The sequence below is a fragment of the Schistocerca americana genome, chromosome 1, assembly GCF_021461395.2.
Source record: "Schistocerca americana isolate TAMUIC-IGC-003095 chromosome 1, iqSchAmer2.1, whole genome shotgun sequence".
Classification (NCBI taxonomy): domain Eukaryota; kingdom Metazoa; phylum Arthropoda; class Insecta; order Orthoptera; family Acrididae; genus Schistocerca; species Schistocerca americana.
Genome location: NC_060119.1, coordinates 266581247 through 266608182, shown reverse-complemented (window position 1 = coordinate 266608182; position 26936 = coordinate 266581247). Strand labels below are relative to the sequence as shown.

Below are 26936 nucleotides of genomic sequence, written 5' to 3'. Positions count from 1 at the left end.
TGTACTTAAGGAATCGGGAATACTAATCAGTGTTGACAATTTATTCTCTCAAGCATAGTATGCATAACACCCTCTTAGCCACATGCCACAGTCAACTATAGCTTCACCTAACTGGGTGTCTCTCGAAATTTCTGTGGATGTGACGAACCTGGGTGACGCCATTCATTCTATTGATGCATTAATTCAGGCTCATAGGCTCATATCCACATGTCACCGATGGTGAAGATATGCTCCAGAAGTATGTCTCCTTCGTTGCAGTATCTGTCCAGGAGGATGCCAGCCAAAACATACCGGTGCCATGTCCGTTCGTAAGTCAATGTGGAATCCAATAGGACAGTATTTTTCTCATGTTAAGACGTTTCTTCAGCATGCGCCATAGCATTTGATGACTGAGACCAACCTTTACAGATAATTACGGACAGCCCATCGATGAAAACGAGACCACTCGCGATACCAATTTGGTCTTGAGAAATGTAAAGCCGATCTGTGCAGTAAAAATCCTCAGTCGCAGTCCGACTCGTCGTATGACCGTCCTATATGGTAATGCGTTCTCGCAACAGGCTCCACGTAATCCTCGATAACATTCTGATGCATTTTTCTCAGGGGCAGCCTCGATTTTAATCCACGAACGTTGATCATCTTTTGAAAATATGCTTTAGAGGGGTGAAATCGACACTCTTCTCTTCGGCGCCACACACTGACAACACTCCGAACCGCATGCCCTTCAAATGCACAACACAAATCGATAACAGCGCCACCTGACCGCTTCCATACCCTATTTGCGCATTCCCGATATCTTGCGAGCGTCTGGACCACAGTCTAACTGTGGTCTGGAGCACGTTGTCACTACTTCATGTACATTGATCGTATGAACACATTGAGAACACGTTTCAGAAAAGGTGAATACTGCCGAGATGTAGTCTTTTCTGTGCCCAACAAAATGGACAAGACTATCCTTGTACTATTCTATGTATTTATAATTGTCCTAAAGTAAGAGAGTGTACCTGTGTTGTATCGATTACACAGATCAGCGATTTACAAGGTAGTACTAAGATATTTACAGCAAGCGGTATCACTAGTGATCTCTATAGGCACGACTAGCTTTGGAAGGTTGTGGTGTCTTTCATAACATGTTTGACATGTTTACGGTTTTGTGTATACAACAATCGCGCTATGGCTACAGTATTTGTTAAATCATTTTTCTTAATCAGGTGAATTATTTTGCAAACTGAAGTTATAGGCTTTTTAATTTTTATTTTAAGGCTTCTTAGATCGTTTGCGAAGCTCATGTTGAGAGCTATATAAATATATAGTGGAAAATAATAGTTCATATACGTTGGTAGTATAGCTTATTGTAGTAGTCGTCCTCAACATGTAATATATATGGTTCTATTGTATTTCCTTATTTGAGCCACTAGAAAGGATCGTTAACAAACTTTTATATATTTGTGTTCGGATATTTGGAAGTAGCAGTTGAGATACATAGAACCACTTTCGTTTTCATTGTATGAACCAGCTAGTTACTGAGATTTTTTTTTTTTTGTTTTGTTTTTTTTTTTCACGTGTAATTCAAAACACTGGATTTGTTTCTTTCTTTCCAGTCACTTAATTTGGAATGACATATTAGGAGACTAGAACCAACACCGTTATGTCATTGTGGGAACATCTTGTTTTTGATTTATTTATTGTTAATTATCTACTGTGACCATAGTCCACCCTGATATCAAGTGGTATTTAGATTATCTTTTGTTTTTGTATAAAATTTTTCATTCCCCCTTGTATGTTCAGTACAGTATAACATTACAGGCAAAAACAGAATTGTATTTAGTATGAAGAAATTAATTCCTACCCACAGTAGATTTCCATAGTAGCAAAGTGCCTTTACTTGAGACATGTTAAGATAAAGCGTTCCTTGACATTGGTTAAATTTCTTATGTATGTGGAATGATATACTGTCAACATTTGTGAATGTAATACAAAGATTAATGGTAAATCTCCAAGAATGTTAGACTCAAAATTTTATGTACTTATTTTATAGCATAAGAGGATCACTTCTTCACAAGCCCATGTGGAAAAATATAAGTAGTATGCCCACAATTGTCCGTTTTCAAACAAAAGTGACAGATCTTCACTTGTGTCATCAATGTAGATCATTATATGCTACAAGCTGGCTTCGAAAAAAGAGAAGATCAGCGGAAGAGAAAGTAAGTTTTACTGTCACACAAATTAAAATTCCCTTATATAATAGACTTGTTGTCTGATATATATTTTTATTTTTAACAGAAAGCGCCAAGGATTATTCAATACACCCCAAAAAGTAATGCTCCAACTATAGAAATATGGAAAAACATGACAGTTGAAGAACTAGGCAATGCCATAGGAAAAGGCATTGGTAAGCTTCATATTCCTTTTAAAGTTAAAGGAGATATTGGGAAAGATGCTATATATGACAAATCTTGTAAAGCATTAAAATATTATTCGCCAGTGTTCAATGTACCTATATTTTAATTGGCATAAGATCTCTGACAGTACAGTGAGCTGGGTATGACAGCTTCACCTGTTTACCTCACCCAGTCACATGTTGCAGTTTTGTAAACGTCTCTACAGTAACATCTCAGTGTTGTCATAGCTCTGTAGAACATGTTCTGAACTCAAACATAATGAGGTATTTTGAACAGAATGACCTCCTCAGTGACAACCAGCATGGATTTTGAAAACATCAATAATGTGAAACCCAACGCACACTTTTTTCAAATGACATAGGCCTACTGAAAGCTTTGGATCAAGGCAACTATGTAGATGCAGTTTTTCTTGACATCCAAAATGCGTTTGACTCAGTACACCTTCACTTATTGTCAAAAGTTCAGTCATATGGGGTATCAAGTGAACTTTGTGTCTCTCCCAGGGAAATGTGTTGGAACCCTTGTTGATTATGTTGTACATTAATGACCTTGCAGGCAATATTAATCGAAGCTCAGACTTATTGTAGATGCTGCAACTATCTATAATGAAGTACTGTCTGAGAGAAGCTGCATAAATATTCAGACAGATCTTGATAAGATTTCAGTATGCTCCAGAGATTAGCAATGTGCTCTATGCGTTCAGAAATGTAAAATTTTGCACTTCACAGAATGAAGAAATGTAGCGTTCTATGACTATAATATGAATGAGTCACTGTTGGAATTGACGAACTCATAGAAGTATCTGGGTGTAACACTTTGTAGGGATAGGAAATGGAATGGTCACATAGGGTTAGTTGTGGGTAAAGCAGGTGGTAGACTACAGTTTTTTGATAGAATACTGGGGAAGTGCAATCAGTCTACAATGGAGACTAGTAGGACACCTACTGAAATTTGGGATTTTCTTTGTAAGGGACAAGCCAGACAAAAAAGCCCCCCTCCAGATATGACCATCACATTACATAAATACTCCAGAAAACACAACAACATTGGTATCACTTTCTTTAATTAACACATCTATATAGTTATACTGAATCACAAGAAAGAACTGATGCAGGTACTGATAAGTTCACATAACCTGTAAAGCTTATAATGACAAAACATTGACATCTGCATAGAAGAAAAATACGAATTGGTGTTGATAAATTCATTTCATTCATATAGCTAAGATGAACTCCACAATAACTACAAAAATTAAATCTAAAACAAAACAAACTGTTTATGACAAGACCAATATCATCATCTACACTTTACATTTGTAGCTCAAGTGAATTCCATAATACCTATTAACTACAAAGAAACCATGTTTACAAATAAACCAAGTAATGCTCTGGTGTGAATGTTTATGTGGTATCAGTAACTTCAGTTTACCAGTATAGCTGCAGTGAAATCACTGCAATGAAATCATTGCATACGTTCATAATAGAATCCAAAAATTCAATAAGTGAACCTTAAAAACATACTCTCCTAAAAAATGTAATTAGTGAAAATCAGACACATATCATTGAACACCATTCAAAGAACGCAAAAATTAGTAGGCTATAGATAAATAAAATACCTGTTCCTCTCTGCTTGTGCTCAAACAATCTCTCCAGCTTATCTCTCTCCCTCCTGCTAAAAACCAAACTCCCCTTCCATTAACCTTAATCATTTTCCTACAACTGATACTAGACAAATTAAAATTGATTTTATAAAAGAGTAAAAGTAATACACCTTTAAAATAAACTTCTCACACTCTCCATTTCCAATAAATCAGTAACTGAATGAATAGTTGCACGAATAAAGAATGTCACCTGTCAAGATACTTTGGACAGGTTTTTCGACAACTCAAATGTCACAAATTGTCCACAGAAAACTGTCACTGTCATGAGATGGACCTCTTCAATCATTTTCATAGGAATTTCATGCTTTTGACGTATTCTGCCAGTACACCATACTTCTGGAGGAAGGTTATGGTGCTCAGCACATCACACGCCTCCACCGACATTCGTCACAAGCAAAACACAACCAACATACATAATGAACTTTTGAAAATAACAACTGACCAGTAGTATTGAAATTTATCAGAAGAGAATTCTCTCAAGCAACACAACTGCTCCAAAATGTCCTCTTCCCACACACCAACTTTCACATTCACTGCCCAATTAGGACATCACAAGGCCACAATACCATTACATCACTGGTAACAACTAATATTAGGAAGGAAGTTGTCTTTCATCTGAAGATGTCGTCCAAAGTCAGATTCTAGCACAGTATGTGATAAGACCTTCGTTGGGGACTCACCCTTTTTTTTTTTTTTTTTCTTCACTGTTGTGCATCCACATAGTATTGAATTACTTTACGTGTGTATAAATTTATTGTTCTGAAATATAAAAGAAAATGTGTCACAATTTATTTTGTAAATTTATTTGAGACTTGGTAATTACAGAAAACTATGGGCTACATATATCTCAATACAGCAGAAAAACAACAATTTTATAATAGTTAATAGAAAGAATATGTTTTCTTCCTTTACATGAAATAAATAGTTTAAAAAAGATTTTACTTACTGGTCATTTAAGATATAATAACCTTAAAATGTCATTTAGAATCTAAATTTACTTAGAGATGAGTACGTACTCTTTAATGAAGCAACATACTATGTCCACAATGTAGAAATTTCCATTTTTTATAATTTTTGTATTGATGGGTGGTTTAATTTTCATTGTTGTTCTGTTCTGAAAGATCACATTTTTGAGGTGATGATGTTTGTGGACAATTCGGTTGACTATACGCATCCACATTCTGTTATTGACAACTGGCAAGTCATTCAAGAAGTTGTCAGGAAAAGTGGTATGAAGTACAGAGTCATAGCACCACCTGGCCAAGTTAAGGAAACTGTTGAAAAAAATAAGGATGCAGTGAAAAGGTACAAATTTTTCTCTGTGTGTAATATAGATATCAACATTTAGCATTTCTTTGTCAGACTATTTTTTTTATTTATTGGAACTTGCTAAACATTTATGTTTGCCATGATTATGATCTATTGAAAGTGACGTTGAGAACGTAATGACACACGCATACAGGCAATTAACTACAGGTATTATTTTCTTCTGCAGGCCTTTGACCTTCGCTATTTGTACTAGTTTTCTGTACCTGTAATTAACTTGTCAATGGTACTTGGAACTGTAAACATCTTTTGCCTTCAGAAAAAAATTAAGAGATGAATTCTGTGATGTTGATAGGATGTGGTGAATATTTAGCTAAGACACATTGATTTCATGTGGCAACTGTGTGCACATGCTGGTAAATGGATCAACCGAGGCCTATATGCCTAATGGACCATCTGGTGAATAGTGGCACCTCAACGATCTCAGCACAGAGACTATCCGTGGGGCTGGTCCGTTAGGCACCTGAGGCAAGCCTTATTTCCTGATTATGGATAACATTATGTTCATCAGAAATGTTGGTCTTTTTGATCCATGCCATTGCCACCCATAATCCAATAGAGAATACACAACAGCCTTATAAAACTAAAAGAGAAATATTGTGCTTCGCAAGTACATGAAGCTAAGCTACTCCTATTTGTGTATTTATGTATCTATCTATCTATCTATCAGATATGTGGGACCATGCAATCCACCACTTTATAATCATTAAAAAAGTCCCTTTACAGAAAGCTGATTAGAAAGTTTGTAAACAAAAGAACTAAGAGAAAACAAAAAAATTGTGTGAGAGTATACAAATAAATAACATATTACACAGAAATTATATATAAAAGCAAAGATGAGGTGACTTACCGAACGAAAGCGCTGGCAGGTCGATAGACACACAAACAAACACAAACATACACACAAAATTCAAGCTTTCGCAACAAACTGTTGCCTCATCAAGAAAGAGGGAAGGAGGGGGGAAGACGAAAGGAAGTGGGTTTTAAGGGAGAGGGTAAGGAGTCATTCCAATCCCGGGAGCGGAAAGACTTACCTTAGGGGGAAAAAAGGACAGGTATACACTCGCACTCACGCACATATCCATCCACACATACAGACACAAGCAGACATATTTCAATATGTCTGCTTGTGTCTGTATGTGTGGATGGATATGTGCGTGAGTGCGAGTGTATACCTGTCCTTTTTTCCCCCTAAGGTAAGTCTTTCCGCTCCCGGGATTGGAATGACTCCTTACCCTCTCCCTTAAAACCCACTTCCTTTCGTCTTCCCCGCTCCTTCCCTCTTTCCTGATGAGGCAACAGTTTGTTGCGAAAGCTTGAATTTTGTGTGTATGTTTGTGTTTGTTTGTGTGTCTATCGACCTGCCAGCGCTTTCGTTCGGTAAGTCACCTCATCTTTGCTTTTATATATAATTTTTCCCACGTGGAATGTTTCCCTCTATTATATTGATATTACACAGAAAAGTTGTCATTTACTGGAAGGAACTCCTGTACAATGTAGTTAGTGCCACGAGGGAACGTTTCAACTTGGATGTGAATACTTGGGGTTTATCACCCTGTATTTCCAGTTCTGATGGAACCCTGTTGAAAATGAAACCTGTTACACGCTGCAAACGTTTCTGTACTATGTTTCAGAAAGTGTTGAGGTTGATTTTCTTCATAGTATTCACTGAGCAGTGTTGCAGTTTCTTTTAAATGTATCAACATTGTTAACATCAAATCTTATGATAGAATATGTGTACACCATGACAGAATTCTGAGACACCTGAACAACAGTCTACACAAAATTTGCAAACTGACAACACAGTTGAGTCTTACCACCCATTTCTGGGCTAAGAATGTTCTTAGTGAGTGCCCAGAGTTAGTGCAAAATACAGCACCATACAAGAGTTAACGTAAGCGAAGTAAACATTCCTTCGCGTTTCAGTGATGGAAATGTGGAGAGCATTGTTGTGAAGATGGCAGCATTCACTTTCGGTAAACGTGATACTTCCATGAAAAATGTAGTAGAAAAGTTCTGGCAGAATGTAAATAATTGAGGAGTAAAGGAGACCACTCGCCAAATTGCAGGTGTGTGTATTTGTTCTCAAGCTCAACAAAGGATTTATTTGAAAAGATGGCAAGTTTTCATTCGCTTTTGTTTGTGCCTGTTAACCCTTTTAGTGCCAAATACGATGTCATCGTGATCCAGATTTTCGGCGAAAAATGCCAGTAACGATCTGATCGTGATGCCTTTCTCATTCGCTAGGAAATACTAACAACTTTGCCTTCAAGTGCGGAAAAAATGAATGAGAAAGGCATCACGATCAGATCGTTACTGGCATTTTTCGCCGAAAATCTGGATCACAATCAGATCGTATTTGGCACTAAAAGGGTTAAGTTCTCACTGCTTCCGCTATTCAGTGAGTGGTCTCCTTTAGTCCTAGATTATTTGCACACTTCTAAGAAAGTCTTTCGTCTATCCTCAACTGTGAGAATTTAAAATGTTCAACTTCACTGGCAGACTACCTCGGGATACTAAAATTCTGCTTTTACAGGAGTCCCATGTTGGATACAGTATGAATTGCATTCTGTTTCAGTTAACTGTTCTCTGAAAGCCATGTGCTGATTTTACAGACTACCACATTAGTTGCATCATTTATATTACGTTCTACATCTTTCACAATAACACTAGTGACAGCTGCAAGGAGAAAAATACCAGGTGTTGAAATATGAAACTGGAATTTGGTTACAATAATTAGACATCTTTTGTTTGAAACTGATAAACAATATTTTATTCAAAATAACTCCATTGATATTTATACATTTCTTCCATCTCTGCAGCAGGCTATGAATGCCACGTCAAAAAATTCTTCTTTTGAAGTGAACCAGTCAGTGAACCATTTTTGTACATTTTCATATGAATAGAAGCATTGTCCAGCGAGAGCGTATCACAGTGATGCAAATAGATGATAATCGAATGGAGCCAAGTCTGGAGAATAAGCCGCATGACCTAGTGTTTCCTAATTGATCACCTCGATCGTTTCCCTGACCCATTTTGATTTTTTGGTGGGGCGTTATCATGGAGCAATATGACTTTGTGTTGCCTTTATCCATATTCTGGTCATTTTTCACATAATGCTTGACTTAAACCGATCATTTGCTGTTGGTAGTGATCAATGTTAATGGCTTCACCGGTTTTTAGCAGCTCATAATAGATGACACTCTTCTGATGCCCCCAAACACAGAGCATTGTCTTCCAAAGTGGCTTGGTCTTGCAGTGGATGCCCATGATTTACTATGCTTAGGATTCTCAAAATATATCCATTTTTCAGCACCTGCCACTATTCAATGGAGAAACAACTTTCTTTTGCATCTGGCGAGCAGCATTTCCCAAGTGGTCTTTTGATTTGCTGGCTATCTTTCATTCAGTTCATACAGAACCCATTTTCCAACTTTCTGCAGCTTTCCCTTAGCTTTCAACAAAAGGGAAATGGCTTGCTATATCACAATCAATTGTTCCATGAGTTCCTGTTGAGTTTGAGTATCATCTTCATTCAATAAAGCCTGCAATTTGTTCTCTTCAAACTTTTTCGGTGGTTTCCCACACTCATTGTTTCCCCCATCAAAATCAACACTTTTGAATTTTTTGAACCACTCAAAACACTGTTTTCCCAAGAGAATGTTCACCAAAAACTTCAACAAGCATTCGAAATGATTCTGTTGCAGTTTTCGTCAAATGATAACAGAAAACCTATGCAGCCCACAAATCATAGTCTGTAGGCACTAAACTTGACATGTTTATGGGTTTGTAACAGATACCGATATATGGAACTTGGGTTACTGTGTGTTGACATTTGTCATCAGCTGTTACAGGAAGCAGATGGCGCTGCAGATGCGGTCTCACGAGCCGTACACTGATGGCTTGCACCATCTATAGGGAAATTCTGGTTTGATACTTCTACACCTGGTATATAAAAATAACAAACTCAGAACAGAACTATGTAACATCCCCCGCTTTACATCGTCCAAGTCAGCTCCAAATCATTACTCTATTTGTTGACTGGCTGTTCGCCTTCTGCCTCCTACTTTCCAGCTAAGAAGTGAGTCATTATTGAGTATTTTCCTAATGCCATGATGTTGCAACGTATGCAGAACTATTGCATTCCACACAATCAAATGCTTTTGCCAATTTTCTTGACACATTCAAAAACACTGGTAGGGAAGAAATTTGCTGGTAATTGTCTACATTATCCCTTTCACCCATTTTATAAAGTGGTTTCATTAATGAGAATTTGTCTGTCAGGAAACAGACCACACGGGAAAGACAACATTACAGTGGTGGCTGAGTGCAGAATGTCTGTCCCTTATGTGTGCTAAACATGTCAGCTTGAAATCAAATAAGGATAGGGTTGCTCTAATTCTCTTCCACTGTCCACTGGGACAGAAGGATATTAGCAATTAAATATGATGCACTTTTGATGAAATAAGTGATACAAATATATTTGGCATAGTTTTAATGTGAAATACTTTGTGATAAATTACAATTTAGATTTTATTATACCTATTGTACCTTTGTGATGAATGTACAGGGTCGAGGTATTTCAACAGTTTGTCGTGGGGGATGGATGTATAGAAAAGGAATTCTGTGTCGTGTTCACTTTGATCTGTTTCATTGAAGGAAATTCTCTGGTGTGTTCATCTCTAAATGCTGTTTCCCATTTTGTTGACATGGCCTTAAAAATGTTAGATATTGATAACAATGATCATTTACCAGAATATCAGACTGAATGTGATGGATTCCTACAGGCTCTTCTTAAAATATAGAACATTGAACAAGATTCTTTTCAATATTCCAATGGAATGGAAAGAGGTAGCACCAGAAACATATAGAAAGTATCGATAATGCAATTGATAATATATGAGTCTCGACAATTATAATTGATTGTAGTTTGAAGAGATTGGGGAGGTGTTTAAACTGTATTTCCTTGCCATCTATGTAAAGGGATTATTTTTTAAAACTCTGGGACTTCTGCTCAGCCAGTTGGGATATTATTTACACCACTCAAATCTGGACAATCAAGGTTTTCTGGGACATATGGCAACCCTGCATAAGAGCCATCAGATATCTCGCCCATTCTCCCGCATTTGGAACACTGTCACTCATTTTCAAAGAAGGTGGACTAAGTAGAGGTTGTGAATAATGCTGTGTTGGTGGATGAGCCAAATGTTGTGGACTTGTCCACAAATAAAGAGCACTATACTGGGACTCTTCTGTCGACATAATACTGTTAATGATGACAGAGAAGAAGGTGATACTTGACACCTGTGTGGAAAATGTTTTTTCTACTTAACTCCGTCTGACAGGACTTACAAGTAAATATCTGAAATAATGCTGATGCGAGGCAGGAAAAACTATAAAAACATTAGTTGATGTCCTCATAAGCCTCATTGATGAAGATACCTGACGACATTATGGCTGCAAGTAATGCAGTAGGCCTTCTCAAGACAAAATATGTGCAAATTCTGGAAGCAGTTGTTACATGTACTGTTATTGGATTCTCATAAAGTCATTGCCAGTGTATACACTCCCTCTTTTCTGTTTACTGTTCTCATTAATGTGATACAAAAAATTCTGTCTCAAAACTTGTGTAACAGAAGTAATCAACGCCTTGCAGCTACAAAAAATTCCATTTTTATTACTGCTGTAGATGGAGAGATGTCACACACACTTTCTGAGTTTGTTGATTTTAGACTTTATTTCTGTAATAAGGAATCTCATTGAAGATATTTACAAAGGAGTCTGACTAATCTGTTTTCATAATGTTATAGTCCGTATTTACAACTAAATGAAAGGCATTTCTTTTTTGTTGTGTGTCTGTCACTTCTTTTATTTGTGAAGCGTCTTCAGCGACCTGTTTCATATTTGTTTTATGTATATAAAAGTGTTATATATTAGTTACAAGTATGTTACTATTACTACATCTTCTTTTCTTATTCTCTTGTTTTTCGGGTTGGGAACAACTTCTGCAATGAAAGTTTCTTGAGGTTAAATTATTATTTGGTGTTACTTGCCATTTCCAAAGTTGTTAATCCATGTGTGTTGTCATGGAGATGTATTTCTCGGTTCCCATGCCCAAAATAGGCGATTTTTGATGTTTTTTTGACCACATTTACTTGAGCACTTGACTTCCAATTTTCACTATGTATTGAATGTGTGTGTTTTCAGTGTGTAGTGTTATCAACTGTTAGCATACGTTTATTCTTCATCGTCTGTTGGTATTGTGGTGTATGTTTAATATTTGTTTTGTGTGTGTGTGTTTTGCTTTAATGAAAAAGTACAAGTATGTAAATATGTATTTATCTTTCAGGAGACTCTGTAATCTGATGTGTCTGTTAATTTCACAGTCCTCCACCAGACCCATCAGTTTTAGTGAAACGACCACCTGTAGTGACTGTAATGGGTCATGTTGACCATGGTAAAACAACATTGCTGGATGCCTTGCGTCATACGTCAGTAGTTGAGTCTGAATTCGGAGGCATCACACAACATATTGGAGCCTTTTCAGGTATTTTGTATCCTTAATAGCTGTTTACATTTGTAACCGCTTTTTGTTATTTTAATTTTTGTTTAATATTATCTGTATTATTTCTGTAACTGCTTGATGCATCTGCATTCATTATTGCACATTTGGCAATATTGTAACCCTTTCTGACATGAATTTGGTGCAATTTCATGGGATCGGAAGACCAAGCATTATTACTTGAATGCTATTTTCTGAAAACATATCATTCATTGTATATCACTGGACTTCTGTTTGAAAGAAGAAGTGGGGTTCAAATCCTCCCCCACCCATCCAGATTTTGCATTTTGTGTTTCCCTAAACTGATAACATGAATGCTGGAAATTTTCTTCTCTATCCTCACTTTGTGTGTGTGTGTGTGTGTGTGTGTGTGTGTGTGTGTGTGTGTGTGTGTGGAGGAGGGAGAGAGAGAGAGAGAGCGCGCTAGGAGTGTGTGTATGGATGCAGGCAACTAACAGAAAATTTAAAATTTTGCTAGAGCTTTGAATCGAGAGGCATGCAATTAAAAACAATGAAACAGAATAAAAACTGAGGAATATGCAAATACTTATCTGTCTTCAAAAAGTGTTTAGAAGAGTAACATAGAATAAATCAAGAATTTAGTTGAAATTAAAATTGTGAAGTTGTAGAGCAGCTGCAAGTTGCACATAACCTTTTTTGTATTTTTGTGTGTTCCATACAACCAGCACTAGCATCTTCAGATTTCAACTTACAAGATGATAAATTAAATTATGTAGCTGAGGGCCTATATTACAAATATTGGGCTGTATATGACACTGCTGTCATGCATAAAATGGAAAAAGTTGGTTAGATACATTCTAAGATTAAACAGCAGTACATATCATTTTAGTTAACATTTTGTATTATTTTCTTTTATATATGTTTTTAAACAAATACATTATTTGTAGTACCATTATTGTTTACAATGTATGGTAATTTTTATACCTCATTAATACTGCTAGCAATTTGGAATCAGTAAGTGATCATTCCAGTACATTCTTAATATGACTTAAATTTGTCTAGGTGTCTGTTACAGTGAAATACTGTAAAATGTTACTTAATAGCTATAATTATAGACTGATAATTAGTACAGTAAACCAGGTGGGAGTGGGGGGCCATAAATAAAATGTTCTTTAATGATGAGTGAGGTGAAACAGATCACAACTTGGAATTTCAAAACCACACTGTGTTAGTAGACATTACCCTGATTATGGTAGTCCATCTCTCCTTTCTTACAGCCTCTGTTTAGGATATCTATCCAAATATCAAAATCTAATGTTTTGCATGAGGGTTGAATCATGACAGAATTTAGATTGCATTATAAAACAGAGACAAAATTTCTAGCCAGTACTTACCTTCAGGAGGTGACATGTTTAGTGCTGCCAATAGATGCTTTTAAAAGAGTGTGGAGCTATTCTAGCTTTCAGAATTATTAGTTCCTTAAGATGAGTAGTAAATTTGTTTCCCAGGTGTTATGGCGTTGTTGCTCAATTTGCACCCTTACTTTTCCAATTTAGTGACACTGCCAAGTGGAGACACCATTACATTCCTTGACACACCAGGGCATGCTGCTTTTTCTGCGATGCGGGCAAGAGGAGCGGAAGTTACTGATATAGTGGTACTGGTTGTGGCAGCCGACGATGGTGTGATGGAGCAGACTGTTGAATCAATTCGTATGGCAAAGGAGGCTAACGGTAAATGTCTTGGTAGAAAATTTAAAAGATTATTATAATGATGGTGGATAAATGTCTGTGTCTCATAACTTATCATTTTGTTTTTCTTTCTCACAGTACCCATAATTGTTGCCATTAACAAGATTGACAAACCTGAAGCTGACATAGTAGGTAAACATTAACTTTCTCTGGTTTATTTGAGTGGTAAAGGCTATTCTTACTATAGTAATTTGAAACATTCAATTGACTTATGTCAGTAGCAGTTACTCTTGATACTTTGCAGTGCTGTCACAAGCATTCACATGACATTGTTCATGGCAGATGTGATTTGTCATTCTTACCTACATGGGTGAACACAAAGTAGCAGCTCTAATTGTGCAGCATTAACACTGAAATAAGGATTTTACCATGATTTATTATTACAGAATTTGTTTATCCTGTGACCAGCACATAAGCTTATATTGTATAGCATGCAAGTTTGTAGTACTCTAATTTTTAATGGTTTATAGAAAAAAATGTGTTATGAAGTTTGCTTTGTGGACAGTTATTCAGAGAGTCTACGAATAAACTGCTGTTTTATTGATATTTGTAGTCTAAAAGCAGTATTTGAACTTCCTTTCTATTTGCTCATACTGTACAAAAGTTTGTTTCTACTGTCCTATTGTAAAAATGTAGTCTGAAACTTTAATCTGGAGAAACAGAAAATAATGAATCATTTATTTTGTGCATTATTGGCCTTCAGGAGTGTGAAAGTGATTTATTCGATTTAGGAACGCTCAAAAAGAATGTTGCTGCAACACGGAATACAAGTAGAAGATGAAGGTGGAGATGTTCAAGTGGTTCCAATATCAGCCCTCCATGGAACAAACTTGGATGTCCTAGCAGAAGCAATAGTTCTACAGGCTGAGTTGATGGATTTAAAAGGAGATCCTAAAGGGATGATAGAGGGTGTTGTTATTGAGTCTAAAACTGATATGCTGAGAGGGTTTGTATATTTCTAAGTTCTTATTACAAGTTGTTTTAAACTTTCTGTGTTCCATTTTTAGTTCACGAGGAGACTTAACTGAGCTTAAATGCTGATCTGCTATAAAACTGCTTTAGTATTATTGTAAACATTTATGTAGACCTACCGTATTTACTTGAATCTAAGCCGCACTTTTTTTCCGGTTTTTGTAATCCAAAAAAACCGCCTGCAGCTTAGAATCGAGTGCAAAGCAAGCGGAAGTTCTGAAAAATGTTGGTAGGTGCCGCCACAGCTAACTTCTGCCGTCGAATATATGTAGCGCTACACAGGCATGCTTTGTAGGCACAAAGATAAATACTGGCGCCAAAACCTCTGCGTCAGTAAATAAATTTTTTTTTAAAAAAAGAAAGGTGGAAGACGAGCTTTTTTTCTCCGCCCCGAGTTTCGACCACTGCATTTTCATACATTATTCAACGAAGTAAATACAAATTCCGTATTGTTCATCTTCGAATGTAGCAGAATTTCAATGTAATACGAAAATCCGACTGGCAAGACTGTTTGGGATGTTTGTCAATATGGCCAACTCTCCGTTCTGAATTTTTTCCTACCTGTGAGAAGAGGTGGTTGCTAATAGGAACCTGATGAAATGTGAATCACATGTGGTATTCTCTTCACTATAAGAATAATACGAATATAAACATTTTGCCATGTATTCTTTCGTGTTTGCTGCTATCTCATTTAAATCCTGTCTGCCTAATAAACTACGAAACTAGAGTGAGACAACAGCAAACGCGGAAGAATATACGTATCGTTTCATGATTATATTCGTATTATTCTTATGCCTAATAGTGACACAGGCAGAATTTGATGTATTAAAGAAGCGGCCGCAAAGATTTTCAAACGGAGAAAAATTTTCGACTAACTCTCGTTCAGAACTATGTTCTATCATACGCAGTCTATTATTTGGTTCTTGTTGATCATTATCAAAGAAAGCAGCAGTGTAAGTAACAACAAATAGCAGTCTCTTGCCGTTGTTTCGGTTATGAGACAATTCCTCTCTTTTTTATTATTGTAAGCGGCGGTAGCGCGCACAAAAGCAAGCCATGCCGCGAGCTGCGACAGGCCGTAAACACGAACTATCAGAATGCGACAAACAATGCATGACGCAGTACAGTAATGCATTTTCAGCTTAGAGTGACGTAAACACCTATAACAAAGAAAACGGCACTTATCAGATCAAAGCAAAATAAGCAATCGATTCAAACCAGACGAAGCGCGTGAAAAAGGAAGGGTACCCGTATAAATACGGATGGAGCGCCTGACGCATAGCAATGGCTACCTGGTAAAGCTTAACTGCTAAGCTTACGACTCGAACCAAACTACTGTAGCTGCATCGTCATTCATTCGACCTAAATTGTGTCTCATATTACAATGGACCAACTTTGTTTCGATTTGGAGGTGCGGCCTAAAACTTTTTTCTCCCCTTGAATTTCGAGTCTCAGACTTCAGGTGCGGCTTAGATTCGAGAATTTTTTTTTTCCTTTATTTCGAGTCTCATTTTTCAGGTGCGGCTTAGATTCGAGTAAATACGGTATCATTAACTGCTACAACAGCAGCACTCAGTTCTAATTCTCAAAGAATAATCTCCACAAAACATAAAAGAGGGGTCACAAGGCAGCCTACATATGCCAAATGCCTTTCCATACCAAATGTCCTTCCAGTGTCTGTCAGTTCATATTAGAACACACACAATGTTTGATTTACCCAAATCTGAATGTCCTCAAGTAATTTTCAGATATTAGAATCCCATAGATCACACCACTACATAAGCTCCACAGTTAATGTCAAGAAAATAGTGTTGGGCCCGAATACTGATTCAATTATGTAATGCTACCATTCTGTTAAAACAAATTGTCCAATTCCTTTCTAATTTGTAATAAATGATAATAACAGTCTCCCTCTATATTAATAATAATAATAATAATAATAATAATAATCATCATCATCTCCCCCCCTCCCCTCATAAACCATGAATCTTGTCATGATGGGATACATATGTGCCTCAGTGATACAGATGAATTTACCATGTGTGCAACTGCATTACAGGAATATCAATTGCTACTGTGAACAGCTGAAAGCAAGGGGAAACTACAGCCTTTGTGTTTCCTTAGGACATGTAGCTCTGCTATATTGAGCAATGACGTTTGCTGCTGATTTGGTTGAGAGGTCTGTCTATGTGGCACGTCTACATGGTGTGATCTCAGATCTCAGTTAGTTTGGCATAAGTGGCCATCCCCACAGACTGTCCTAGTGCTTTGAGTATGCTCAAGACTCTGCCCCAAGCATTATTTAGTTTGGAAACTGCTGTCTTTATTTATCAACTAATCATGTGGCCAGATCTCTACATATTTTTTAAAAAAATGCAATCTCAGAATGTGTTTGGCTGTTTTAACAACTTGGTGCCATTATAATTCATGTGATATCATGTGAAGTTTCAGTGCTCTGTGACAGCTGCCTTTGTTGGTTGTTCTGTATGTGTTGGATGCTTGTGCTTCATGTATGTTTCATGTCCCATCCGGATGGTCAGACCTACGTACATTTTCCCCACGGTGGCATGGGGTGCGGTAGACTCCTGGTTTCCGGAGTCTTAGGGCATCCTTAATAGACTTCAATAAGGCTTTTTTCTTGGGATGCAGGGGTTATGGGTTTGGAGAATTTTTCCAGTTTTCTCAGATTTATTATTGATGTGAGGATGCTTAGGGCGTCTTCTCATTGTGAAGGAGTGTGGCAGCTGAAAGCATGCAAGTACAAGAGGTGTTCAATAAATGTAACACATTTTTGTCTCAGCCAGTTGTTGTTAAAAAAAAGTTGTATTTTGTTTGCAACATCCTTAGTCATTCCTGTATCATGTCTTATATTTTCAGCAACTCCCAGTAGATGACAACACTGTGACCATCACAAATATTCACAAGCATTTAAGGAATGTCTATGGACATTGGGCAGTAGATAAAAACTTAGTAAGGCTCTGGCAAAACGTCTCTAATCAGCAGATTAATGAGATGGAAATCTGCGTGGTCTTCCACAGACAGGCTAGCTGCACGCAGGTGTGACGTCTGCATTGAAACATGCAGACACACTTATTCAAGGTGATCAACAAATAAAAATCAAATAACTTAGTGCTCAGTGGGACATCTTTCTTGGTAGTGCTCACACTGTTAGGATATTCAAAGGGTTGCACCCACTGCGTTTGGAAACACCTAACTGAAGAGCATTAATGGGAAAAAGAACAATTTATGCCAAATTGCTTGCTGATTATCAGACTGATGGTGACAATTTTTTGTTAAAAATTGTCACAGGCAATGAAACAGGGTTAATTACTTGGAGCCTGAAACAAAACAGCAACAATCCATATAGTGTTAGAACACAGTGCCTCCTTTAAAGAAGTAGTTCAAAGCTCTACCCTCACCTGATAAAGCCATGGCTACAGTCTTGTGGGATTCTGAAGGGGATTTTAAGTTTGATGTTATCCCTTATCCTCAAACAACCAACTCCAAAGTCTGTTGTGAGACCCTCAGAAAATTGAAGAAAGGGGTTCACTGTTTTTGTGGCCACCAAAATGCTAAGGCACATCTTCTTCTCCATGATAACATGGGAAGCACTACAGCATGGGAAGCACTACAGCGATTGTGGATACGTCTTTAGGCAGCAGGAATGTGGGTGAGATGCAGATCAGAAGAGTGGCATCATGTCTGCACTCAAGAGGGTCACATTAAGAGTTAAAAGGACATTAAGGTGAAAGATTGTGTTTTATAGCCAAAGATTTAGTGAACTGTATGGTGAATTTAAATTGTGAATCAAAGCTTCCTGCTTTGTGAAAAAAAAAGTGTTGCATTCCTTATTGAATTACCCTTGTATATACACTGAGGTGACAAAATTCATGGGACAGCGATATGCACACACAGATAGTGGTAGTAATGTGTAAACATGGTATAAAAGGCACTGCATTGGCAGAGCTGTCATTTGTATTCAGGTGATTTATGTGAAAAGGTTTCTGACATAATTATGGCCTCATGATGGGAGTTAACAGACTCTTGAATGTGGAGTGGTAGTTGGAGCTAGATGCATGGGACATTCCATTTCAGAAATCAGTAGGGAATTCAGTATTCTGTGATCCAAAATGTCAAGAGTGTGCCAAGAATACCAAATTTCAGACATTATTTCTCACTAAGGACAACGCAGTGGCCTATGGCCTTCTCTTAAGGACTGAGAGCAGTAACAATTGCGTAGAGTTGTCAGTGCTAACAGGCAAGCAACACTGTGAGAAACAATTGCAGAAATCAATGTGAAATGTACAGCGAACATTTCCACTGGGATAGTGCCGCAGAATTTGGCATTTAGATGACTGTATAATTGTGGGCTGGTCAGATGAGCCCCGATTTCAATTGATAAGAGCTGATGGCGGGGTTCGAATGTGGTGCAGACCCCCATGAAGCCCATGTTGTCAGCAAGGAACTGTGAAAGCTGGTGGTGGCTCCATAATGGTGTGGGCTGTGTTTATATGGAATGGACTGGGTTATCTGCATGGTTGGCTACATGGAGACCATTTGCAGCCATTCATGGACATCATGTTCCCAAACAGTGATAGACTTTTTATGGTTGACATTGTGCCATGTCAGCAGGCCATAAGCACACATGACTCGCATTCGGGAGGATGACAGTTCAATCCCGCATCCGGCCATCCTGATTTAAGTTTTCCGTGATTTCCCTAAATCGCTCCAGGCAAATGCCGGGATGGTTCCTTTGAAAGGGCACGGCCGACTTCCCTCCCCGTCCTTCCCTAATCCGATGAGACCGATGACCTCGCTGTTTGGTCTCTTCTCCCAAACAACCCAACCCTTACAAGCAACCACATAGAATGAATAGCAGGCCATAATTATTCTTAGTTGCTTTGGAGAACATTCTGGACAATTCAAGCAAATGATTTGGCCACTGCTATCACCTGACATGAATCCCATCGAACATTTATGGGACATAATGAAGAGGTCAGTTCTTGCATAAAATCCTGCCCTGGCAACACTTTCACAATTATGAGCGGGTTTACAGGCAAGATGGCTCAATATTTCTACTGGGGACTTCCAACAATTTGTTGACTCCATGTAGCATCAAGTTGCTGCACTAAGTCAGTGAAAGGAGATTTGACAAGATATTAGGAGGTATAACCTGACTTCTGTCACCTCATTGTACAGTATCTATAATGAGCTGGCTTACAGTATATGCTGTGTACACTTACACAGTTTCATCTAAAGAGCTGAGATGATGTAGACACGTCTCCTTTGCATTACAGACAACCTTGCTGTGGCAGTATAGAAACTAAGAACAGCGACTCATCTTATGACGATGCACTTTGTTCTCCATTTCATGAGGAGAGCCACACACAAGTACTGCGGTCTTGGGGCAGGAGAGAGAAGGTACAGAAGATGACACCCAGTGCAAGGTGGTCAGTCATCAGGATCACCTGAAGATGGAATAAGCAAACTTCCCAAAATACTGTACCATTTGGACGAGGCTGCCTGGCTGAATACACAAGAACATTTCGAAAAGTAACTGATTTTCATCACAACAGATGAACTATAAAATTCAGATGGGCAGTGGCATGAAAAGCTCTTTTAAAAAACAGCAATATGTTATGTTGTGCTACAGAAAAATGCTGAAGAGTAGGTAGATAAATTGGATACCTAATGGAAAAAAGTATTGAATTGAGTATCGGGAAAAGAAATTTATGGCACAGTTTGGCTAAAAGAAGGGATAGTCCTTTGACAGAAGACTGTGACAACAGATAGCAATAACAACAACAGCAACAAAAGTAATATTGCTCAGTCCAGTAAGTGATGAATGTGCAGTTCAGATAGAAACACAAGAGATGAATGATGAGTGTGAATCATGTTATATCCCTGGCCACGCAGTTAGTTCTGCTAATGTACTGCAATATTGCCCAACCATGAGCTGCGTACCTCGTGTATCCATTGCTTCTACTGCATCCTCATTGATGTCCATATTTCACCTTTTTCTGTATTCTTCCATCTTTATCTAAATCCATGAATCTCATAAACAATAATCTTACTGGTCTTAGGTCTGAAGATCTTATTGTCTAAATAATACTCCCTGTTAAGTGGTTTGAGATGTTGCATGACACATGTGGTAAACTGTGAAGGGGTTCCCATCATTGTGTAAATACATTGCGTTTTGTATGGCCAAAAAATTATTCTATGGAAAATCCACGATGGAATGTAACCATACCAGAGAAGGAAAGTTGCTACTCATCATTCTTTTTATTTCTCTCCTTTCCGCTACTTACCCCTTCCCCCCTCCGCACCTTCTCTCCTGCCCTCTGTCCAAACTGAAACACTTCACTGTCCGCCACTCCCACCATACTATCCCTCCCCCTCCCCGCCCCAACCTCCTCCTTACCCCCACCCAGCCGCCACTCCCATCATGCACTGATGCTGCTGCTCGCAGTGTAGTTTCAGCTCTCTGAGACTGCAGATGTGTGTGCAAGTTACATTTGTACACGCGCGCGCGGGTGTGTGTGTGTGTGTGTGTGTGTGTGTGTGTGTGTGTGTGTGTGTGTCTGTTTCAATATATTTTCTACACATAACAATGACTGTGGGAGAGCTGTTATTAAATATTCGAGATAAGAGGAGTTATGGACATGTTATTGATAGAAAAGTGTACTCGGTTAAAATGCTTCAATTGTACCATTTAGGTTGTTATATGATGTATCTTACGTGTATTATTTTTATTGTACGCCATGTAAATGTGGTTTCATCAGTAAAGGGAAGCACACTGTGGTCAGTCTTTGGACAGTGGCAAATTCAAGTCCCACAATACTCATTCCATTTTACAGATGTTGCACACACTGTACTGAAATCATTACAAGATTTCTGTTAATAATGTCCGCTATAGACCCATTCATCGAACACTGTTGTTGTTGTTGTTGTTGTGGTCTTCAGTCCTGAGACTGGTTTGATGCAGCTCTCCATGCTACTCTATCCTGTGCAAGTTTCTTCATCTCCCAGTACCTACTGCAGCCTACATCCTTCTGAATCTGCTTAGTGTATTCATCCCTTGGTCTCCCTCTACGATTTTTACCCTCCACGCTGCCCTCCAATACTAAATTGGTGATCCCTCAATGTCTCAGAACACGTCCTACCAACCGATCCCTTCTTCTAGTCAAGTTGTGCCACAAACTCCTCTTCTCCCCAATTCTATTCAATACCTCCTCATGAGTTATGTGATCTACCCATCTAATCTTCAGCATTCTTCTGTAGCACCACATTTTGAAAGCTTCTATTCTCTTCCTGTCGAAACTATTTATCGTCCATGTTTCACTTCCATACATGGCTACACTCCATACAAATACTTTCAGAAATGACTTCCTGACACTTAAATCAATACTCGATGTTAACAAATTTCTCTTCTTCAGGAACGTTTTCCTTGCCATTGCCAGTCTACATTTTATATCCTCTCTATTTTGACCATCATCGCTTATTTTGCTCCCCAAATAGCAAAACTCCTTTACTACTTTAAGTGTCTCATGTCCTAATCTAATTCCCTCAGCATCACTAGATTTAATTCGACTACATTCCATTATCCTCGTTTTGCTTTTGTTGATGTTCATCTTATACCCTCTTTTCAAGACACTGTCCATTCCGTTCAACTGCTTTTCCAAGTCCTTTGCTGTCTCTGACAGAATTATAATGTCATCGGCAAACCTCAAAGTTTTTATTTCTTCTCCATGGATTTTAATACCTACTCCGAACTTTTCTTTTGTTTCCTTTACTGCTTGCTCAATATAGAGATTGAATAGCTTCGGGGAGAGGCTACAACCCTGTCTCACTCCCTTCCCAACCACTGCTTCCCTTTCATGTCCCTCGACTCTTATAACTGCCATCTGGTTTCTGTACAAATTGTAAATAGCCTTCCGCTCCCTGTATTTTACCCCTGCCACCTTCAGAATTTGAAAGAGAGTATTCGAGTCAACATTGTCAAAAGCTTTCTCTAAGTCTACAAATGCTAGAATTGTAGGTTTGCCTTTCCTTTCATCGAACATCAGGATGTACAAAAAGCAGTCATGTGCTAATGGTTGGCCATGTATCAGTGTGTTGCTGTTCCTGTTCATTTTGTTGGAATTTTCTCATAAGAAGCGTGTAGTTCGCTTCTTGCTGGTTTCTTTCATTTTTTTTTTCATTTTCCTTTTTTTTCATCCATTGTGTTAAAATGCATATTAAAGGGAAAAAAACAAATAATAACCAACAATTTAATGTTTTACAAAGTGCTGATGGTATTCTTCAGTGGCAGCAGGAGCAATACCATTACACAGTCTATAAATATTCATTGCGTCTACATTTACATCAGCACTCCACAAGCCACCTTGCAGTATGTGGCGGGGGCTGCTTTGTGTACCACTGTCACTTCCCCCTTCTCTGTTCGAGTTGCAAATGGTTCGCAGGAAGAATGATTGCTGGTAACCCCCCCATGTGGCCCGAATCTCTGTAATTTTATCTTCATTGTCCTTCTGCGATATACAGGGTGTATCAAAAAGAATCATCTGATTTGGCTTATCTGTATTTCTGAAACTAATAAACATACGCAGTGAGTTTTGTGTTTTGATGAATGAGAAACTCAAATTTTTTTTTTTTCCCCCATACATCTTCATAGGCATTCAGTATGCCCCCTTCAGAGGCGCATCGTATGTCAATGCGGTATTCAAATTGTTCTCATACTGCAGTGAGCATGTCTTGAGTTACAGCTTCCACAGGTGCTGTTATGCGATATCGCAGTTCATTCATTGTTGTTGCTAATGGAGACACATAAACAGAGTCTCTAATAAATCCCCACAAGAGATAATCAGATAGCCAGGTCCGGTGACCTTGGAGGCCAGTAATGTAAGGCTGAATCATTTGGTCCAATGTGACCGATCCTTTGATTTAAAAATTCCTGCAGTTCCAGATGCCAGTGTGGCGACGCCCCATCCTGTTGGTTGATGAAATTATTCAAATCAGTTTCCAACTGTGGGAAAAGAAAGTTCTCAAACATACTGAAATATGTGTTTCCTGTAATAGTGTTCTTGGCATACACCTTTTCATGTGAAACTGCACTAAACACATTAAATTTTGGAGAGTCCCTCTCATGTTGTACAACTTCATGTGGTTGTTCCGTACCCCATGTTCTCACATTATGACCGTTCATCTTTTCATTTAAATGGAATGTTGCCTCATCACTAAACACTTAAGCGTGGAAGAAAAGTGTCTTCCTTCATCTTGTGAAGAACAAAATTACAAAACTCCACACGTTGCCGTTAGTCATCGTCACGAGGAGCTTGCAGTAGCTGAATTTTGTACGGTATGTGTTAACGTTGACACAACACATGCCAGACGGACATCAGGGGCATGTTGAGCTGTCGAGCTGCACGGTGAATGGTTTTCTGGGGCACGGTGAATGGTTTTCTGGGGACTCCTTGCCTGTACACAAACAACCGGTTTCTTGGAATTGTTTATGCCATTGTCTAATGCTCTGTGCAGTAGCAGGATCCACACCATACCTAGTACAAAAGTCATGATGAACAATTATTGCTGACCTGCACTACACAAAATGTAGAACACAGACTGCTTCCTGTTGTCCTCCCTGACGCCATTTTTACTAGAACTGAAATGGGTGTGCACTGCTACTACTGAGAGGGAACCATGTAAAGTTTGAGGGTTTGCTCTTTCCAACAGTGTGTTGTTCACACATATATCTCAAATAACATAATAGTTATGACTTTTTAAAATCGGGTGATTCTTTTTGATACACCCTATATACAAAGGAGGGAGCAATATATTGGTGGATGCTTCTAGAAACATATGCTCTAGGGACTTTGGTTAACCACACTGTGCTGCAGAATACGTCTCTTGTAGTGTCTATCACTAAAGTTTGCTGATCATCTCTGCGATGCTTAGTAAATGAACATGTAGAAATGTCCTACTCTTCTTTGGATTTTCCATATTTCCTCTATCAATCCAATCTGACATGGGTACCAGGCTGATTAGCAATATTCAGTTTACTGTAAACATGACGTGTTGCAAGACCCCTTGTACTATGGAAATGTTACGTGATAATGTCACAGTATCTCGAAATCATACAATTGCAATAAACAATGGATGAAATATTTTTATCTTGAACACAACACATAATGTAGACACACCTATGAAATCCTTTGCTTCAAATAAATATTTCTTTCATCTTAACATTTCCTTTTATGATACCCGCTGTGTGCATCTGTTTTCATTATTTTTCCGTCTCTCAAGTCACAGTTTGTTAACACATGGAAACACAATGAGATGGAACCAGTGTGTAGCTGGTACTAGTATATGATAAAGGGAGTTTTTACTCCCAGAGTTTTGATGATAGAGGGGAGCTGCCAGGCATGGACTAAATAGCAAACCTTTTTGTGATGCACTATGAAACAAGAGTAATCTGTCCATTGGATGGGATTGTTGCATTTGGTAGGATCCTTGTAGCTATTCAAGATATTAGGTTCTTTGTGCTGGCATTCTGTTCCCTCTCCAACCTCCATAATTTAGAAAGTTGTACAATTGACAAATAGATATCATAGACAACTGAACAATCCAATTACATGTTAGACTCATGCTCATATTTTGTTCAAAGGGTACCACTGTATATGAAGTAAGGAAACCTGTGCAAATTGAATAGCTGAAATACCTCTCATGTTGTCTTTCTGAATAGTGTCTTCTGAACTTTCCTTTAAGGGTACTATAACAGCACTACTTAGCTGAATTATTATGGAAAGCAATGAAGTCAAGTTTATCTGTTTTTCTGCGTGCACTTACACAATACATTCGAACAGAAATATGGTGCAGGAAATAGCAGTATCATCTGGAGTCTTAACAGAGAAAATGTAGGCAGCTGTGACTAGAAATTAAGATTGTATTCATATATAAAAAACTAATCATTATCATCCTCCTCAGCCCCATCCTCCTAGTTGATCTACATGCCTGTACTTGAGAACAATCATAATTACTTTGTTCTTCATCTCAGTATGGTTGGGATGCAACAAACTGGAACCCCCCTCCCATTTTAAAAATGTACAGTTAACAAACACACTAAGTTCTACTACCATCCCATCCCTGACTATTTAGCATTCATTACACTGTGAATATAATTCCCACTTTATTTTCCTAAAAAACTCCCTAACATTGAGTCACGGTCATGGAGCAGTTGTCATTTTTGATCGTTTGTAATGTGAATTGTAACCCTCATAATTTCCTAATGAAATAAACTCTGCTGAAAGTCAGCACTGTGGCGGCTAAGCTCGGCCTTTAATGTGTGACAAGGTATCTTGGAAATGTTTTCGTTATTGTTATGGAAAAATAAGTGAGGAGGGATACAGACCGTGGTTTGCAAACATGTAAACAGCAGACACAAAATGTTTGCCTCTCACTAAACCACAACAGTGTACTGTCAAATACTGGGTGGTTGTAGGAGGGCTTTACAACTTTGGAAATTCATGTAAACATATTCATACTACTTGAAAACTAGTTTTGGTGTCATTTTTTAATAAACTGTATAAAGTGTTCGCTTTGTAGTTAAACACATTGAAAGTGATTTCGCTTGGATATGTGGCACAAATCCCATCCGAAGTTGATTTCTTGCCAAATTTGATGTTGCATGTCAGATGTGTCTTATTCAGTTGCATCATAGATTCTTGCTCTGAGCTGTGCTAGAGATGCGAGTAAGGGTGACAGACACATGAAATCGTTGGTGAATCCCCTCAAGAAAAAATCTGGAGGTGTCAGATAGAGCACTGCAAAGATGTGCCCAATTGCATGGAGTCCACTTGGCTACGGTATGTCTGAGAGAGGACAAATACGCTTTGTACATTGTGGTGGATGTTGCAGAAGATGACTGACAGTACCTCGCCTAATGACACAGCCATTTGAGCAGCTTTGCAAGCCCCTCAGATGCCCATAGGCTGCAAAGTTGCAGCGTGCAAAGGCTCATGCTGCATTGCGATATAGCTAACCACCATGTTTCCTTAGCCACATTTAATGGGGCACACACCTGTTTGGTCACATTAGGGATGTGCGTGCACACTGAAAGCGAATGGTGCTATATTGCACGGATAGTAGTGATCCACATGGATGTAGCATTCTAGTATTATGTGAACGTTGGGGTGATGCAACTGGTACACATCATCTAGACCATTTATCTGGAAAGTGGTCAGTTGTGATGAAATCGTGGAGATCAGTGAAGTAGCGCTACAGTTTGCCATCTTCCATGAAATGTAAGC

The 26936-nt window shown here is 38.3% G+C and overlaps 1 protein-coding gene across 1 annotated transcript in view; it reads left to right on the top strand.

The window, feature by feature from the left end:
- The first annotated feature begins 1138 nt into the window (after positions 1 to 1138).
- Positions 1139 to 26936, top strand: part of LOC124581692 (translation initiation factor IF-2, mitochondrial) — an 83039-nt gene continuing 57241 nt past the window's right edge. The window contains exons 1-8 of the mRNA XM_047131291.1: positions 1139 to 1211; positions 2039 to 2204; positions 2284 to 2392; positions 5184 to 5367; positions 11775 to 11935; positions 13468 to 13644; positions 13741 to 13790; positions 14394 to 14608. Of these exons, the coding sequence (XP_046987247.1) occupies positions 1174 to 1211; positions 2039 to 2204; positions 2284 to 2392; positions 5184 to 5367; positions 11775 to 11935; positions 13468 to 13644; positions 13741 to 13790; positions 14394 to 14608 (1100 nt within the window). The 5' untranslated portion in view covers positions 1139 to 1173. The remainder of the gene's footprint in view (positions 1212 to 2038; positions 2205 to 2283; positions 2393 to 5183; positions 5368 to 11774; positions 11936 to 13467; positions 13645 to 13740; positions 13791 to 14393; positions 14609 to 26936) is intronic.